This window comes from Numenius arquata, chromosome 2 (assembly GCF_964106895.1).
Source record: "Numenius arquata chromosome 2, bNumArq3.hap1.1, whole genome shotgun sequence".
In the NCBI taxonomy this organism is placed as follows: Eukaryota; Metazoa; Chordata; class Aves; order Charadriiformes; family Scolopacidae; genus Numenius; species Numenius arquata.
Window position 1 is genome coordinate 53,877,521 of NC_133577.1, and position 17,342 is coordinate 53,894,862.

Genomic DNA, 17,342 nt, shown 5'->3' on the forward strand with positions numbered 1-17,342 from the left:
GTCCTTGAGTGGGGAGGACGTGACCCGGCTCTGCTCATTCCAGGAGTTATTTGTGAAAGCGAGGTGGGTTTGGAATCTCCACCCAGGCCACGCAGTCTGCCCTGTAAGGTGACTTGTCGTTCCTGGGCAGTTCAGGGGACAGTAAGAGATACGGGGAGGGATGGCGAAGAGGATAGGGGACCTGATGGAACAGAGGGATGGGGCTGGTGTTGCCGAGAACAGGTGCAAGGCAGAACGCCTGCATGTTGGTGAAGGTGGTAACTTCTGCTGCCCAGCAGAAGGCAGATGTGGGGCTGCTGGCGGGGCTCGAGGGGCGATTTGGTGGTTTGGGGGATTGTTTTGGAGACAGAGGGCCCTTCTTAGGCCTTGGGTATCATCTGGGAGGGATGTGAAGGCTGCTGGGCAGGGGACAACTGCCAGGGGCAGACCAGGGAGTGAGGACTGATGTTTTTTTTTCACTCCCTGCCTTGCTCCTAGTCCTGCTCAGTCCAGGAGGCTGAACCCCCCGAGTCTGTCATGGTGGAGTTCCTAGCCCTGTTCCCCTCATATGGTTCCCTGCCCCGCAGCCAGAGGGTGACACCTCTCAAGGCCACTATGGTTAGAATGGGGTGGGTGTGCCCAGACAGCTTTATCTTCCCCAGTGCAACCAGTCCCTGCAGGAACAGCTTGGCTTCCCCAGGTTGTTATGGGACAGAGCAGAACATCCCGGATGCCTGCGTTCCTCACATGGAGACCCCTGCCTGGAGTTCCTCATCCACTGTCGCCTGGATCTCTGCTTAAACCCCCCCCCAAAAAAAAAAAAGAGTCAGGATTGTGAAGCCCTTCTTTCATGGACAAGATTTCTAGTGAAAATTGAGATCAAGCCTTGATCTTCTGCTCCAGGAGAGGCTTACGTCCTCCCTGAGCTCACCTGTGTTAGGGTCTGACGGGTGTACTACCCCCCTGTCAAACTGCCCACCTGACACTGGCCCTGGAGAAGGCCACGCTAGGAACTCGGTCATCAGAAGTGAGAGCCCTTCAGGGCTCAACCCCCCACAAACAGATCTCGTGGAGGAAAAAAAAAAAAAAAAACCAAAAAAACCAAAACCCGGTAGCATTTCACTGGCAACCTGACCACGGCGGGGCCTCCCGGTCAGTCTCCACGGCTGCTGTCTGTGTTACCATCCCCACCACCACCTCCTCCACAGAAGAAGCCCGTGCGAGGACGAAGTCGCAGATTAAAAAAAAAAAAACCCCAGAGAACCGTTCCAGTCGCTCCAGCTGAAGGATTGCTGTGATGGATGGAGTCCTGGATCACGGATCTCCTCTCTTTTTTGCAAATTTTGGGACTCACGGGGCGGGGAAAGTGGCTAGCAAAAATTGGAAGCACTTTGTTAATCGGATTTATATTCTTAATGGTAAGGACAGCTATGAAATGATGTATCATTAACCGTTCGGTCTTTTTTTTCTCCTACTGTCTGCTCTCGTGGACGTGTTCCATCTTGGAATTCTTAGGCATGATGGGGTGGGGGAAAAAAAGAAAAAAAAAAAAAAAAAGGCTTGTAAATGTTGCCCTTATGACAGTGTGTGATTTAATACTAGGCCTTACAGCAGCAGTATGGATAATCCTGCGCCTCCCATCGGCTCTCTCCTCCGCTCCCATACGCCATGTTCACACCACAACGGGCGAAGAAAAAAACTTGGGAGTGTTTGAGCCACGGGGGGGGTGTGTAAGATCCCTGAAACAAAGAAGCAGGAGCAGTCTCCCCCCCCTCCTCCCTACCCCCCCAAGCACGTTTGAGGAATGGCACAGAATATCACACCAGTTCAGCGCTTTCCCGGTCTCTCTTCCCTTCCTCTTCTGCACACACAGCCCTGCAGCCTGTCCCACTGCGGGCCAGGAAGGAGGATGCTTCCCCACTCGGAGAAGCCTGCCGGCCGGATGGCCCTTGATTTCTTCTTCTTTCTCTGGCCCCTCCAGGTCCAGCTGCAGCAGCTCCTGGTCCACAGCCAGTAAATTCCCTGGCTGTCCCCTTTTCACCCCCACTGTGAGGACAGCGAGGCCGGGGGGAGATAGCCTGAGGTGGGAGCAGTCAGCGGCATCCCCAGGGGAGGAACGGACAACCGCATCCTCAGCGCGGCCTCTGGGAGCGGGCAAGAAGCAGCAGTGACCATTACTAGGGAAGATCACTCCTGGCTGAAGCCTCTCCTTCCCCGGGGGCTTCTGGAGACGCCGCTTTTTCCCCACGCTGCCACTACTGACACCCAGGTTAAGCGCCTTCGAGGGCCATCTTGCAGCCTTCACAGCAGGGGCTAGGGGTGGCGGGGGGGGGTTCAGGGGAGGTGCTGGAGTTGGGGGCAGCTGCACGGGGTGAGCCGGGCTGGGGGAGACTCACGGGGAGCTCTGGTGAGTTGGGGGGTGACCACCTTCTTCCCATCAGCCCACAGGTAACTCCGGGGCTGCCCGGACTTGGCTCGCCTCCAGTGGCCCAGCAGATGTTTGAAGCTTCCCGTCCTGGCTCCCCGGGGCAGGGGACACCCCTGCGCCCAACAAAGGGGCTCGCCTGCCTCATCGGTGGTCCCGGCCCTCGCCCCCTGCCAGGCCTCACGCTGCCCTGCTGCTCCCGGGCACGGCAAAAAAGCCTACACCTCCCGGCATGTCCCCGGAACCAACATGGTGCTCCCCTGGGCAACCCCCACCACGGACCCCACCACCCGCCTCCTTTGGCGATGGCTTCGGCTTCATTCCACCCTCGGCTCACACCGGCCCCTCCACGACAGCCCGGGGCCAGGAACACCAGTCCCTCTGCCGGCAGCCACCCCTTAATGGGGAAGGGCCGTCCCCATCACCCCCACAGCTGGGGCTCCTCCAGCCCCGGCCCCGCTGCCAGAGCCCAGCAGGAACAGGGGGACCCATGGCTGAGCACCCCCACCCCCGGGTCACAGTCCCCCACTGCCTGCAAAGAAGAGGAGAGGGAAGGGAAGGGCAGGGAAGGGAAGGGGAGGGGAGGAGGAAGGGAAGGGGAGGCGGAGGCATCCGTCTGGGGTGCAGCAAGAAAGTGTGAGGCAGCAAACAGGACAGGAAAAAAAAGAGAGGCACAGCAAGCAGGACAGAGATGGAGAAAGAAGCAGCAGCGGCAGAGGAAGAGAGGCTGAAAGAGGGAGTGGGAGCAGGACAGAAAGAAAAATAAGGGCAGGGAGGAGGGTGGAGATGAACAAAACCTGGGATGGGCAGATGACAGAGAAGGATTAAAAAGAAGAGGGGCAGGGAGCAGGACAGAGAGACGCAGTGAGAAACAACATGACAGGGCAACAGAAAAAAGGGAGAGGGAGCATGAGAGAAACTGGCAGGGGGAAGGGAGGACGACAGACAGACAGACAGAGCAACAGGGGGAAAGAGGGTCAGGGAACAGGACGCTGGGAGAGAATGAGAAAAAGAGGGGGAGTGAGCAGGACAGAGCGGGAGAGACAGCACAAGACAGAGGAATGGGGGAGTACAAGAAAAGGCACACTTTTTAAGAAGAAAAAAAACAAACAACAAAACAAGAGAGCGCACAATAGTGATAGGGAACGGGATGGGGACGGGGAGCAGACAGAACACGACAGGACACTGGACAGAAAGTGAGAGGAAAAAAGGGATGGAAAGCCATAAGGATGGGAGAAAGACAGGAACATAAACCAGTATTTATTACACAGTGTGGCTAATTAAAATGTAAACAATCTACCCGCTTGAACATTGAACAGAACTGCTTTCCATAGTGGCTTAGCCTGTGTCTCATGAATTTAGCATCTGTCTCTCGGCAGGGTGTGCAGGACTATAAAACTCACACGATCACGGAGGGAGAAACACGCTTACAGGAGTAAACCAAATGGATTACGTGCACATAATTCAATATTGCTTAGTCTTAATCCTAGCTCGTATGGTCAATTAATACTCTGATCTCTGAATTTTATTTCCACAAATTCCATGCTCCTCCATAAAAAAAAAAACATAAAAATTGCATTCTCTGTGTTGGATATAGGGTTGTTTGAAGATGCTGTGAACATAAGGAGGGACTTCTCTTTTGCAGGTTCTTTGGAAATCCTGCATTGACCTTGAAATTGAGCAAGAAGAGTATGAGAAAACAAGAAATCTTTACCGCAGATTACTTCAGCGGACACAGCATGTTAAGGTGTGTATGGGGACGCAGAACACAGAACCGGTCTTCAGTCTGGTCCACAGTGGAGAAGAAGCCTCGGCTGCTTTGGTTTTCTGGCTTTTTCGAATCAACAGTGAGCCTGAGTTCAGTCCCGTGCCTGTGCCACGAAGAGGGGAAAGACATTTCTACATCACGTATAACAGGTCTATCTTCTATACAAGTATTAATACACTGCCTTCCCCTGCTGTGTTTCTTAGGTATTGTACAGTATTTTCATTATTCATGAATAAATGCATTTGAAGAGCTTTTACTATCAGTGACTTTTGGTTTGAAAGAAACCCAAGAAAACAGCATACAGGAGGTAATTCATTTTAATAGTCTCTGTATTTTCAATATTTGAAAGGAAAAATAATGGGGTAAGTGCAGGAGCATGCAGCCATTACCGATAGAAGCAGCATTAGAAAGCTTTTGTTGCTTTTTGGTATTTCATGGGGAAAACATTAAGCCTAAGGTTACTCATCCGTAAGTTCTTGGGGGCTGGGGAGAGAAGGAATCTGACACTCCCAGTAAATTGCCTGAGAATCCCAGCTTACAGTTACTCAATGTCTTCTGGTCTCACAGGATGAGGCAGAGGTATAATTGATTTCTTCTCTGTATCTCTGGAAAGTGCTTTTCTCATATCTGTGGCAAAAGAAATGCTATTATAAGACAACAATGATTACACAAAGCCATATCAAGTGAATTCTCTATTACAATATGATATTTTTTAATCAAGACTTCATAGAATCATTGAATATCTCAAGTTGGAAGGGACCGAGACGGATCATCAAATCCAACTCCCCACTCCTACCTAAAACTAAACCATGTTGACTAATAGTGTCGTCCAGACGCTCCTTGAACTCTGACAGGTTTGGTGCTGTGACCACCTTCCTGGGCAGCCCCTTCCACGGACAGAGTGCCCTCTCTGTGAAGAACCTTTTCCTAACGTCCAATCCGAACTTCCCCTGATGCAGCTTCATTCCATTCCCTCGTGTCCTATCCTACCAGACAGAGGAGACCAGCACCTTCCCCTCCGCTGTAGGAAGGGGGAAGCTGTAGACCGCCATGAGGTCCCACCTCCAGCCTTCTCTTCTCCAGGCTGAACAAACCAAGTGACCTCAGCCGCTCCTCGTAAATCTTGCCCTTGAGACCCTTCACCATCTTGGTCACCCTCCTCTGGACACGCTCTAGTAGTTTGATATCCTTAATGTTGTTGAGCAGCAACGTTATCAGCTGGAATATAACACTGCATGAAACTCAACTGGATGGAAAGGAAACGGGAGGCTAAAGGGACAAGCATATGATTTAAAGCATCTGCAATGGCAGACGTCTGTCTGTAGCCCCTGTATTTCACAGTGCTCCTGCGTGTCAAAGGAATAGTACAAGAACAGGAAAGACACACAGCGTGGCCACGTAACCCTTTGGGGAGGATACTTAAAGGAAAGAAGATCTAGAAGTAGGAAGCAGCTGGTACTTCAGTTTTGTTAATGGAATTAATATTAACATACTTGAATTTCCACCATGTCCTTTCCTTTTAAATTGAAAATGCCACCCAATTCTCTGCCACTGTTGACCATTGACACTTGTAAAATTGTAGTTAGACATTTGAGAAGAAGTTTCAAGTCCCTGTTATGAGATGAAGAAAGCGCTGCCATTCCTTCCCCCAATAACATTAGCAAAAAACCCAGCCGCTGGGCAGGAGCATTCCTCAGCAAGAAAAATTAGATAAGAGACCACATTTCCATTTTCATCTTACCTACAGGATAAATCTCTTTGTACTTAATAATTTATTCTTGTTTCGTAGTTTATTTTGCCACAGATGCTACAAAATGTGTATATTGCAAGATTAAGTTTTGTAACTGATGTAATATTTGGTAGGAAAAGCTATCTAAAGGAATATGCAAAACCCCATTCGTCAACAACTATCTGAACTTGCTTCATGTTAAAAAAAAACCACAACACCTTCATACAAAGAGGCCCAGGAACCCTCAATTTGAGAATCATAGAATGGTTAGAGTTGGAAGGGACCTTAAAGATCATCCAGTTCCAACCTCCCTGCCATGGGCAGGGACATCTCCCGCTAGACCAGGTTGCTCAAAGGCCCATCCAGCCTGGCCTTGAACACCTCCAGGGATGGGGCATCCACAGCTTCCCTGGGCAACCTGTTCCAGTGCCTCACCACCCTCACAGGAAAGAATTTCCTCCTAATATCTCATCTAAATCTCCCCTCTTCCAGTTTAAAACCATTACCCCTTGTCCTGTCACTACACTTCCTGACAAAGAGCCCCTCTCTGGCTCTCCTGTAGGCTCCCTTCAGATATTTCACTGAATTTCACTGAATTTTTTTAGAGTTGGAAGGGACCATATAGATCATCTAGTCCAACTCCAGATCATCTAGTCCAACTCCGACTATTGGAAGGCTGCTCTGAGGTCTCCCCGGAGCCTTCTCTTCTCCAGGCTGAACGACCCCACCTCTCTCAGCCTGTCTCCATAGGGGAGGTGCTCCATCCCTCTGATCATCGAATCTTTCCACTGAACCTGAGGCAGAACAAATACTTACCATAAGCATCTTCATCTGGCTCCCCGCTGCTAGCAGAGTAGTACTCCAACACCGTCCGGTACACACTGTAGCCCAGTTGCTTGTACATATTTACCGCAACCTGGTTTGATACTCTCACAAAGAGATCGACGAAAAATCCACCCTTTCTTTGAAAAAAACCACAAACAAAACCAACCAAACCAGTAAGGAATAGTAGGTGAATGTATTTCCGAATAATAACCCATAACTTGTAATCAGACCAAGGGCAGACCTGGTGATGTGGGATGCTAATCAAACATCTTTCACGCTCTAATAAGCGATGCACCCCTTTACCAAGGGACAAATCCACTACAGGCACTAATTGCAATTTATTTTTGTCACCCAACCACTCTTCTACGCCAGCCAGGGGGTTCAGAATTATGAACAGAAAGAACAGGACGAGCTGAAGACCCACACAAGCCTCATATCCATAGGAAATTATTTTTTTAAAAAAATGAATCCACATTTTAAACTGCATTGGCTTAGGGACTGTGCACGGCGGGGAGGGGGAATCAGTCACAAAATTCAGTTGCCTAACAGGAGACAGCCCTTCTCCTCACAAGGCAAACTTTTCAGAAAGTATTGGTTTCCGATTTTACCAGCTACAACGGGGTTACCCTACCAGCATGATCTGGGGACATTTCCCCGTGTGTTCATTTGATGCTAAATTAGATTTTCTGCAGGTACAAGTCACCAAGCACGAGATGGAAAGTAAGCTAAGATAGGGTCTGCTGTACAACATTTGTTCAAGACCGTGCCTGAGGGAATCGCACAAAGCCCACGATTACTGAACAAGTATATTGGAGACTCTACAGGAAACCGCGCTGATGTTTTGCAAAGTTCTTTCCCTCTCAAGAAAAGGACCTTCCATACAGTACCTCTACTGGAATTCAGGCTACTTCCTACTCATTCTGGCAAGGTAGCTTTCAGAGAAACCCTGAGATTTCGAACGGCCAAGCAACATCCATAATTCTTTCCAGCTACGGGGAATTTCAGCAAATCAGAACACAGCGTAAAGTAAAATTTTGGGGCTGTTTCATGCAAATCAAATATCTAAGCCACAGATGGGTGCCTGTAGAAAGACTACTTTAAAAGATAAATACAAAGATAAGCACAGTACTTACTTTTCTGAAATTTCTTCCAGTAGTTCCATCAATTTAGCAGCCAAACCCAGCCGTCGAAATTCTGGTGCGACAGAGAGAGCCGTAACATGTCCGTGCCATTCTTCCCGAGCCACAGAGCCTTCTGCTTTACCCATTACTGTGAACACACAGAGCATCAGCGCAGTAGCACCTCTGCAATAACCCACCACCCACAGCTAAACACCTTCCCAAAAGAATCAAGCAGTGTGTGAACAAACATTGCAACGATTGCGGTAAAGGCACAAACAGGGGTATCACTCTGCGATTCAGCACCCCCTAAAAATGTCTCTTCGCTCAAGTATTCCAGTAAAAAAAACCCCACAGTATTTTTTGCAAACTTATTGTTTGAGGCATGACTTCCAAATTCAAAGTCTCCTGAGTCTTTAACTGAGTGGAATTCAGGAACTGACTAAAATAATGGAGGAGGAATGGTGGGCTAGAAGCCCAAAACTAACTCGCCATCCTGGCAACTACTGGATACTTTTGGCGACTTATGGGGGAATAGAGCCTGGGAAGCTTTGTCAGTCCATCACCTACAAACACGGTATGTTTAAGAAAGAAAAAAAAGGGAGGGTGTGTTGTTTTGGGTGGGCTTCTTTGTAGTTCCTCTCCTTTCTATGCATCGCCAAAGCCAGTGTCAGTTCCCTAATGAATATTCACACTTCCACATGGTACTTTTATAAGCATCAGTCACTACTAATAAGCAACTGATGCAGTAGCTACGGAGAGACCTTTTGTACAGCAAACACTTTAAGATTTACTATGTTAAGCACTTTATTTCCCTGCAAAATATTTCCCTTTATTTGCCCATCCCTGCAAAGACCCGTATTCTACCCCTACCCTCCTCCCCCCCCCCCCCCCCCCCCCCCAAAAAAAAAGAGGGGAAAAAAACCTGGAAGAAATAAACAGACCAACAACTCTACTTGGAAGGATTTCTGAGAAACACGAATATTCCACAGCCCATAAGGAAACGACATCCAGACCCAGAGCTTTCCCTCACAGGACAACAGAAAACCCAACCCCAGCCTTTTTACTTACTGGTGACTGACAGCACGTGAGGTCAGAGCTGAGTGCAGGTATTTAATTCCAGGATTACAGAAACGCTGGCACAAATACCTCTGCCTATATAAAACCTGGGCGGATGTTATGACACTCCTTACCAGGCAAGAAACGTCAAACTCAAAACTACTGCTGTGAGTCCTACCTAATACCCTTAGACATTGGTGACATGGGAAGATGGCATGTAATGCTTCTCTTCCCTGTTGAGTGTCTGGAAAGATCATAGAATGGTTAGAGTTGGAAGGGACTTTAAAGATCATCCAGTTCCAACCCCCCTGCCATGGGCAGGGACACCTCCACTAGAGCAGGTTGCTCAAAGCCCCATCCAGCCTGGCCTTGAACACCTCCAGGGATGGGGCATCCACAACTTCCCTGGGCAACCTGTTCCAGTGCCTCACCACCCTCAGAGTGAAAAATTTCTTCCTGAGATCTAAACTAAATCTGCCCTCTTTGCTGGGAGGAGTAAGGAAAGCTCCTGCGTCACGATCCCCCAGCAGAGCCCCGACACGGGCCGGGGAGCCGGAGCACTCACTGTAACCCATCAGCTCCCCGCCGGGCGCCTCGGCGACGATGAAGTACTCGGGCCAGTGGGCCAGGTACTGCAGGTAGAAGGGGATCCCATACTGGGGCGCCGGGTTAAGGACCAAGCCGTCTCCGCCGGGCCGCCCGCCCTAGGCCCCGCGCCTCCTCCCTCCCTCCCCGGCAGGAAGGATACGGTCTCCGTCAGCGGGTCCAGGTTGCTGCGGGGGGAGAGGAAGGCTCAGCGCCGGCCCGGGCCCGGCCGGGGGGCGGCGGCGGCTGAGGGAAGGGGGAGCCGCTCGGTGGCCGCCGCCGGGCCGAAGGGGGCGGGAGGGGAGGCTGAGGGAAGGGAGGAGGGAAGAGAAGGCAGCGGCGCTCACATGTTGTTGAAGCGGAAAAGGTCGTCGCAGGTGAAGGCGCGGAGCGTCGTCATGAGGCTGCGCTGCTGCTCGGCCCGGCACCGGCCACGCCGCCCCGGAAGCGATCCCGCCGCCAAGGGCCACTTCCGGCGCCAAGGGCCGGAAGCGGAAGGAGGGTTCTTCCCCCCCCTCCAGTTTCCGGGTTGGGCCGCGGCGGAGCGGGGAGCGGCGGGGCCGCAGCGCCCTCGGCGGGCCGGGAGGGGGTGTGCAGCGGCCCGGCCCCCGGCAGCCGCACGGCCCGCAGCGGGGCCCAGCGCCTGGATCTTCCCCTCGAAAAGGGGCGGCCTCACGAAAACTCTCCAACAAAGAGCGTTTTACCAAACATAGAGCCTTGGCTGGGCCTTAGCAGCTTGACTGGGGGGCGCTTTCCCTTACCCCCCAACTTGTATTTCTTTAGATTTTTATTTTTTAAATGAGACTCCTATGCCTGCCCGTTTACAGCCGGCAGGGTTTGTGCTCTCAGTTTTCTTTAATTACAGAAACGGCCTCCCCCCGATGCCGGTGAGGAATCCTCCCTGGGCTGGGGATGCTGCAGCTCCGGCTGAGAAAGAACGACTGTAGGCCTGGCCGGGAAGGCTGAGACAACAAGGAAGGATGGCAGCCTTTAAGATGAAAAATAAGAAAAACAACAGGGGGAAACGACATCAAGAAGTTAAATCTGACTTAAGCTGCTGCAGGCGGTTGCTTTGTGATTTGGAATATGTACTTTTTGCAAGTTCACAACAACCCCTAACAATAACGATAGCATTAACTTTTCTGTTAAGCTTCTCTTAGTACAAAGATTTAGGGATTTATTACCGCCAAGCCTTTCTCCCGTTAGCCTTTCCAGTTACTTCTCCATTTCAAAAAGAGGGAGTAATAAATAGAGACCACCCCAACGATAAGGTTTTTCTTGCTTTTTAGCATTTCGTAACATCAAACGCCTCGCGTTAGAGAAGATGGGATAGCTTATTTTCACAAGTCCAAATCCCTTCCAAAGTCTTTGCATCATCTGTTTCCTGGCATTATGAGAAGTGAGAAGTGTTTTGCACAGCACAGTGAGTAAAATGTTCTAATTTCTAAAAGAAACAATTGCACAAGAATAGACAGCGGAATCATCTTGAGGTGGTTTGGGCACGCGTTTCCCTTTTTGTACTCTGAGTTTCTTAATATTTTGCCTTTCTGCCCCAGTCCTTCCCTTCCCCAGCAGATCCCTCAGCATGTAAAAACAGTGGAATTTTCTTTATCCCTCAATGTCAGTCTGAACTTGGCGATAAACGGTTCGGCAGCCAAGATATTCACTCGCCTGCTGCTTCTACTGCCTCTTCAGGTAAAGCACACTAACTAGATAATAATGTTATTGCATCCTTCCTTGGCAAAGACTTTAACGTGGGCTGAGCACTACGAAAACCAGCAGCAGCAGAGTCTACAAAAACATTAAAGTGTGAACCATCTCTTAAAAAAAAATAAAATAAAAATAAAAACACCGTCCCAAAAACCACAGCAGACAACATCCCACGTGATAGTTCAGTATTACAATGTATTATTATGTGCAAAACTCACCATTTACAAAACGAAATACAAACATGTGCCAGGGGTTTCAGATACATGGCAAACTGACAAAAATGCTACAGATCTCCGTATGTACAATACATGTGCTGCTCACGACGTTTTTTTTTTTTTTGCAGTCATCTGCCTTAACGTTACGCTGCTGACGCTGGCCTTGGGGAGAACCCCAAGTTCCTCTAAAGAGAGTGGCCCTAATTGACCTAAGTAGGGTCCAGAGCGTCACCCGCAGCATCAGCTATCTTGGACTCGTCTATAGAAGAGACACGTTGAATACCATTTTATCTTTGCACACGTAGGACTGACTTTCACACCTCGCCTACTGAGTAACTTAGAACCACGAAACGCTACACCACCTTCTTCAGTCCAAGATAACCTTTTCATGTTGGGGACAAACTACACAAAATAGTTAGTGTTCTCCTTCACCTTACCGATATATTTAACCCTCTGCTAACACAAACGGTATCTGGGATAGGTGCTGTCAAATCCCTCCGCAAATCTACAATACTGCTTACATAAAAGTTCTTTACCAACCTCCTTTGCTTATTTTTCTGCAAGGAGCCTGAACCAGCAGACTAACACATTTTAATCCTAAATTAGGTTCTCTACATTCTTTCTCTGTCCCTTCTCTACATCCTTTTCTTTTCAATTTCCTCTTCCAACCCCCTAGTTCTGTCTAAAAGAATGCATATAAACAATAATCCAGATAACAGTACATCAAGTACAGATAAAGGCACTGAAATTGCCAGTGCCAGTGTTACAATCTTCTTATAGGTAACAGAAGATTCGTAAGAACTCTCCTGTAACGGTAAAAGAAGAGAAACCAGAGACTTTTAATGCAATACTCTAAAACCAGCAAGAGATTTATTCTTGTATATTAAATGTTAAAATCACATGCATAATTATAGAATACTTTATAGTTAAAAAAATATTTCAAAAACCAACCCTGACAGTTTACCTGCAACTGCTATAAAATTTCTATGATATATATATATATAAAAACATGGCAATTTTCTGTAATCAAAAAAATTAGGAAAGGATGCAATCATCCAGGTAATTACGAGTTAACTGATGCCCTGCATCGGACAGTCTTGTCAAACTCATGCTGGTGAAACTGAGCTCATACCAGCCAGTTTACTGAAATACTTGTCTAGCGTACATCTATTTAAATCAAAATTACATTTGTGTAATGGATGAGTGTAAGAAAATATATTTTTTGCACACTACAGCAAAAGACCTGCAGAGAACCACAGTATAAAATGCTTCCAAAGAGTCTGCGGTACAAGAGATTCAGCCTCAGGGGCCGTTTACTCAAACACGCTGGTGGAATATTCCGCATAACTGGCCATAATATGTATGTTTTACGTGGGTTTTTGTGAGCGATGCTAGAAGTGTCTGCGCATGTTTTACTAGGCATTTGTGGTTTAAGACCTGTTTGAGCTCCTAAGGAAGGCAGCCAACAACGACGTTCTCAGCAAGTTAACAAGGAACAGAAATTAAAGGACAGGTTGCTGGTTTTAAGAAGCCGAGTCATCGTTGTTTTGAAAAATGGCACCGTATGGATCGCTGTTAATGCGCTTGTAGACAAAGTGGAAGACCTGGGGTTGCGGTCGGCTGTGCAACTCTGCCTTAATTTTCTGGGGGTAGGTATCCTCCGTCAGTTGCTGCCAGGTGTCATCGACAAAAAGAAACAGGCTATATTCTTCTGGATTGTCCACTTTAAACTTTTCAGCACAAAGCTGACATACATCTTCGGTAGTGATATATGGTCTTACTAGTAAGGTCTTCCCTGTGCATCCACTGTTAACTTCCTGGAATGCAACGCGAAGGTAGTTCTGTAGAATGAGAAAACAGACATCAGAAACTCAAAAAACCAAAACTCATCCTCTGAGAACTGAAGAGTCAGCAACAAAGAGCAAGCCTCTCCGTGTTCTAGTCGCGAAACACACACCGGCGATCCCTGTACATTCTGGCCACCTTGTGAATTGCCACGGTGGTAGTAAAACTGTGGCAAGGCAGCGGTGGGCATAACAGAAATTCATAAGAGACGCCTTCTCTTTCTCGGCGTACATTCTAACCCTGCAATTCGGAGTGAACAGGCACAGCCTTAGAGCCACGCGGAAAACACCCCTGGTTTTAAAGGGACACGTTTTTGGGCCTTACTAGGAAACAAAAGGCTGTGAAGCAAAATAAGTGTCTGAGGCAGCACGCCCGAGACGCTGCTGCTGCCACTGCTGGGTCAGTACCGTAGAACAGAAGCTTCAACACAATATGTTAGTCAGAAAGAAAAAGAAAAAAAAAAAAAACAAAACCCCAAAGCCTCTGGCAGCAGCACTGTAGGGTGTTGATCCACAAGTTACTGCACGATAAACTCTTACACCACAGTACGCAAGAGGTAACCCTCAGGCAGGACATTTTCATCGCGTTAACTGGTGGCAATTTGGCTTCTGAGCCTAATGTAACCAAATTTCATGTGACAGCATTGTCTTTTTTTAATTAAGACTTAGAGGGATACAGAAAGAAAAATTTACTCTGCGACATTAGAGTAAATCCATATGATCTTGAGGCAAAAGCTAGATCTTTTCTTCCTCTGTTGAAATTAGCACGTGCCCACTGATAACATGTGTATGTTCTAAATACGCCCTACAAGGAAATGCAGTTCTACCTTTCAAAAAGCATTTAGAAATAAATAGAAAAATGTAAAAATTATATAAAAATAAATAATGAAATAAATGCAACAATTAGGAGGGGGGAAAAAAAAAAAACCAACCCACAAAACACTTTTGCACACATGAACAAAGCAGCCCGCTGGCACGTGCTTTTCTCCCTCCCCCCCTAAAAAAAGAAAAGGAAATAAACTGCAGTTAAAGACTAAAAAGCAGTAAAATTAAAGGAGGTGGAAAAAAATGACAGAAAAAAAAGCTTATTGACTGAGTTGGGACCTATTTTGTATGCTGAATAAATTAAGCATGCTAAATCACAATGCTAAAAATTTGTATTTTATGAACACAAGCTATTAAAAGCTAAGACTGAGAAAAATGCTTGTATGACTTAAGTTCCAAAGAGCACTCTTGTCTTTATTAAAGTACTTTTTGATAGCTTGCAGATGGAAACACTGACACTTTGCAACAGCATTTAAACCACCGGGACTGAACCTGACCGAATAGAACTAATCCATTTTTGTTACCCAGCGTGAAGAAATTATTAAAAAAAATCAGCCCTAGATAAGGCAAACCACACTACAGTTTTAATTTCTAATTTAGTTAACACAGAGAAGACCTGTTTTTAAATGCATGTGTTTTTAGCTGGACAGGACTGCTTCAAAGGAGAGGGTGAAGTCTGTGCAAATGCCTGTAACTCATACACTAAGTATCAAGATTAAATTTAGGGAGTATAAAAAGTTGTATTTAATCATCATCAAAATCTGGGATTTTTTGCTTTTCCATCCTGATGAGGGAGGGAGGATGGAGGATGAAGGCCTAAAAGCTGCGTCACAGAGCCGCAGTGATCACATCCTGGTTCAATGTGGGCAAAGATGAGTTGAACTAAAGTTGTGTTGTGTTACACGTTGGCCGTAGAGAAGGTGCTTCATTTCAGGACTGCAGGAACGTGGAGACAGGAGATGAGAAAACCGGCATTCTTAGCAGGCAGCAAAATGCTCCAATTTGTGCCTGGAAGTTGTGTGATCTTACAGATTCGAGGCTCTCTTTCAAAAAAGAGACAACTGAAGGAGAAATATCGAACACACTCGGTGCCAGCTCTTCCCCTGAACCTTCCCGCCTCCAGCAGTACAATTAGCACTGCTGAAGTTCATTTGCTGAGGAAGAGAAGGTGAAATAGAATACAAGATCCTGACGAAAGAATCTTCTGTCCTTTAGTCAGCCAGCAGAAATATGAGGTGGTGAATTTTCCTATGAAAAGTGTCGTGTTTTGCTAGAAAAAAACCCAAAGATTCAAGCTACTTGAATCTGACACCTAACTACCGGTAAACAGAACGTAGAATGGATCCCAGTAAGACGGACTAGCTTTGTGCACCGGCCATAGGTTGGGATTTCTGTTAATCAGTCCTCCTCTTCCTAAGAGAGGCTAATTGTGAAAGACTGCTGCTTTTTCTAGCTCCTTCCTCTTCAGTGTTGTGCTGTAGCCATTCGCACGGACACCGATAAAGCAGAAGGAGCCTCAACTGAAACGTTTCATTATCTCCTGATGTCCCCACACCTTCGTTTCTCAAGCTCTTAACTACATTGTATCTAATTGATGGTTGTCATTAGCCTCTCCGACAGCTTTGCGCAGTGGTATGAACTGTAAAACAGCTGAACACAAAGGAGTAAATCCTTTCTTCTCGATTCCGACATCCTCCTGGCTTCAGTCCACAAGCTGATGCATCTGAACAGACAATCAACAGCACACTGTATGAAAGACAGGCAGGCCTGGTTTTAAAAGATGAAGTAATGCCGACTGTATCGTTATCGTTCAGTTGAAGTTACCGCTCTGCTCTGGAAGAGCAGTAAGAAATGGAGAGGAGGGAAAAAACACAAAGAAACATGAAGACGACATCCATATTACAAGAACTCTACTCCTTGCTTAAACCTGAAAGCTGTAGGCAAGGTTTTCTCCCTCTCGTCTCTATTACCTGCTGCCACCATTAGCTACTGGGGAGTTGTGCCCATTTATACCACTGCAAATCTGGATTTGTCCTTTTTAACAGTAAAGCATACAAAGGAGCTGAATTTAAGATACGATTCGGTTCGTCCTTGCTCTGCATGACTTAAACAGAAGGGAGGGTGGGAAAACTCCATTATTCAGTGTCTTCTTTAGAGCACCATAATCAAACTCTATTATCAAGTGCAAAGACTTCAAAACTGAGGCAAATTTGGCAGCCATATTCTCAGCATTGCTTCACTCCACTTACCTTGTGGCCCCAAGGGAATCATTATGAATCACACCTCTCAAATGGGGATTTCCAACAAAACAATCAAACCCTGTTTTTTTCTGTAGCCCTAAGCTCTACCTGAAAATCATCAACTGAAGGTATCGTCCTGTTAGTTGTCCTCCTCTTGTGCCATTGCCGGAGAGTATCTCTGGCTTCCGAACTTAGCAGTCGGGCAGCTTGTTCTTCTTGGAAGTTCTTGATCAGTGAAAGTGCTCCATAAGCGCTTGTCAAGTAATAGCCTCCTGTGAAGGACAGCAAGGGAAGAACTTCTCAGGGTGGTCACAAACACCACGCCAGTTCCAACTGGTCACCACACAGAAGTACAACCACAATATTTTTAATATGTATATACATACACACATACAAATATATGAGAGTCCCTATAGTTTATTGCCGAGATATTTATCCATGAGGAAGAACAGCTCACTGGCCTGCAAAATACTGGATGGTGTGTTCTCAAGCTGCTAAGAGACACACAGTGGTTGCACGTGCTCCATATTATCAGGTAGTGCAATAGTATCTGACTGTGGGTCCACTACTGCTGGAGATAGCCGCTTATTTAAACGACTGGTATCACTCCTTTACCCCCGAGTGTTTTTACAAAGTTGGAACATGAGTTTTCTTCTAAATAACTTCCAAACAGTGATTTGTTTTTTTCCCTGAGCTTCAAAGCGTGGATGAAATAAACAAAATAAAAGACAACCTACCACCGTCCAGGAGCTTCAAAGCAAGCACCCTTAGCGGCAATAAAGCAATGACTGTGCGTGTGATTTGTACCCTGGAAGGACCCCAAAGAGTTTGCTTTTGTTTTTAAAAGGAAGACTCTGTTTGTCACCTTTTTGGCATTCCCCATAAAGTCCAACTACTTCAGGAGGTGATATGTACAGTTCTACATAGTTCACCTTTATTACACGAGTGGAGAACAAATCAAAGCCACGACAGTTGCCGATGTACAAAAGAAGCTGCAGGTCATAAAGAAAAAGGAGTCTC

The 17,342-nt window shown here is 47.0% G+C and overlaps 2 protein-coding genes across 2 annotated transcripts in view; both read right to left on the minus strand.

The window, feature by feature from the left end:
- Positions 1 to 3,635: 3,635 nt before the first annotated feature.
- On the minus strand, positions 3,636 to 9,962 carry NAA20 (N-alpha-acetyltransferase 20, NatB catalytic subunit). Its single transcript, XM_074144268.1, has 7 exons — positions 9,836 to 9,962; positions 9,652 to 9,676; positions 9,469 to 9,559; positions 7,860 to 7,995; positions 6,718 to 6,863; positions 4,712 to 4,799; positions 3,636 to 4,275 (listed from the first exon to the last, which is right to left on the minus strand). The coding sequence occupies exons 1-6, from the start codon at positions 9,886 to 9,888 to the stop codon at positions 4,714 to 4,716; spliced, it is 537 nt and encodes a 178-aa protein (XP_074000369.1). The 5' UTR covers positions 9,889 to 9,962; the 3' UTR covers positions 3,636 to 4,275; positions 4,712 to 4,713.
- A 1,410-nt stretch (positions 9,963 to 11,372) lies between these two features.
- The window catches only part of RIN2 (Ras and Rab interactor 2), a 93,107-nt gene continuing 87,137 nt past the window's right edge, over positions 11,373 to 17,342 (minus strand). The window contains exons 11-12 of the mRNA XM_074144267.1: positions 16,431 to 16,594; positions 11,373 to 13,254 (exon numbers count right to left, since the gene is read on the minus strand). Of these exons, the coding sequence (XP_074000368.1) occupies positions 12,937 to 13,254; positions 16,431 to 16,594 (482 nt within the window). The 3' untranslated portion in view covers positions 11,373 to 12,936. The remainder of the gene's footprint in view (positions 13,255 to 16,430; positions 16,595 to 17,342) is intronic.

Coding starts and splice junctions, on each gene's coding strand:
- NAA20 (XM_074144268.1), bottom strand. CDS start 9,888: ATGACGACGCTCCGCGCCTTCACCTGCGACGACCTTTTCCGCTTCAAC. Junction 9,677..9,835: donor CTTTTCCGCTTCAACAACAT/GTGAGCGCCGCT, acceptor CTCCCCCCGCAG/CAACCTGGACCCGCTGACGG. Junction 6,864..7,859: donor CTGGAAGAAATTTCAGAAAA/GTAAGTACTGTG, acceptor TTTTTTTCAAAG/AAAGGGTGGATTTTTCGTCG.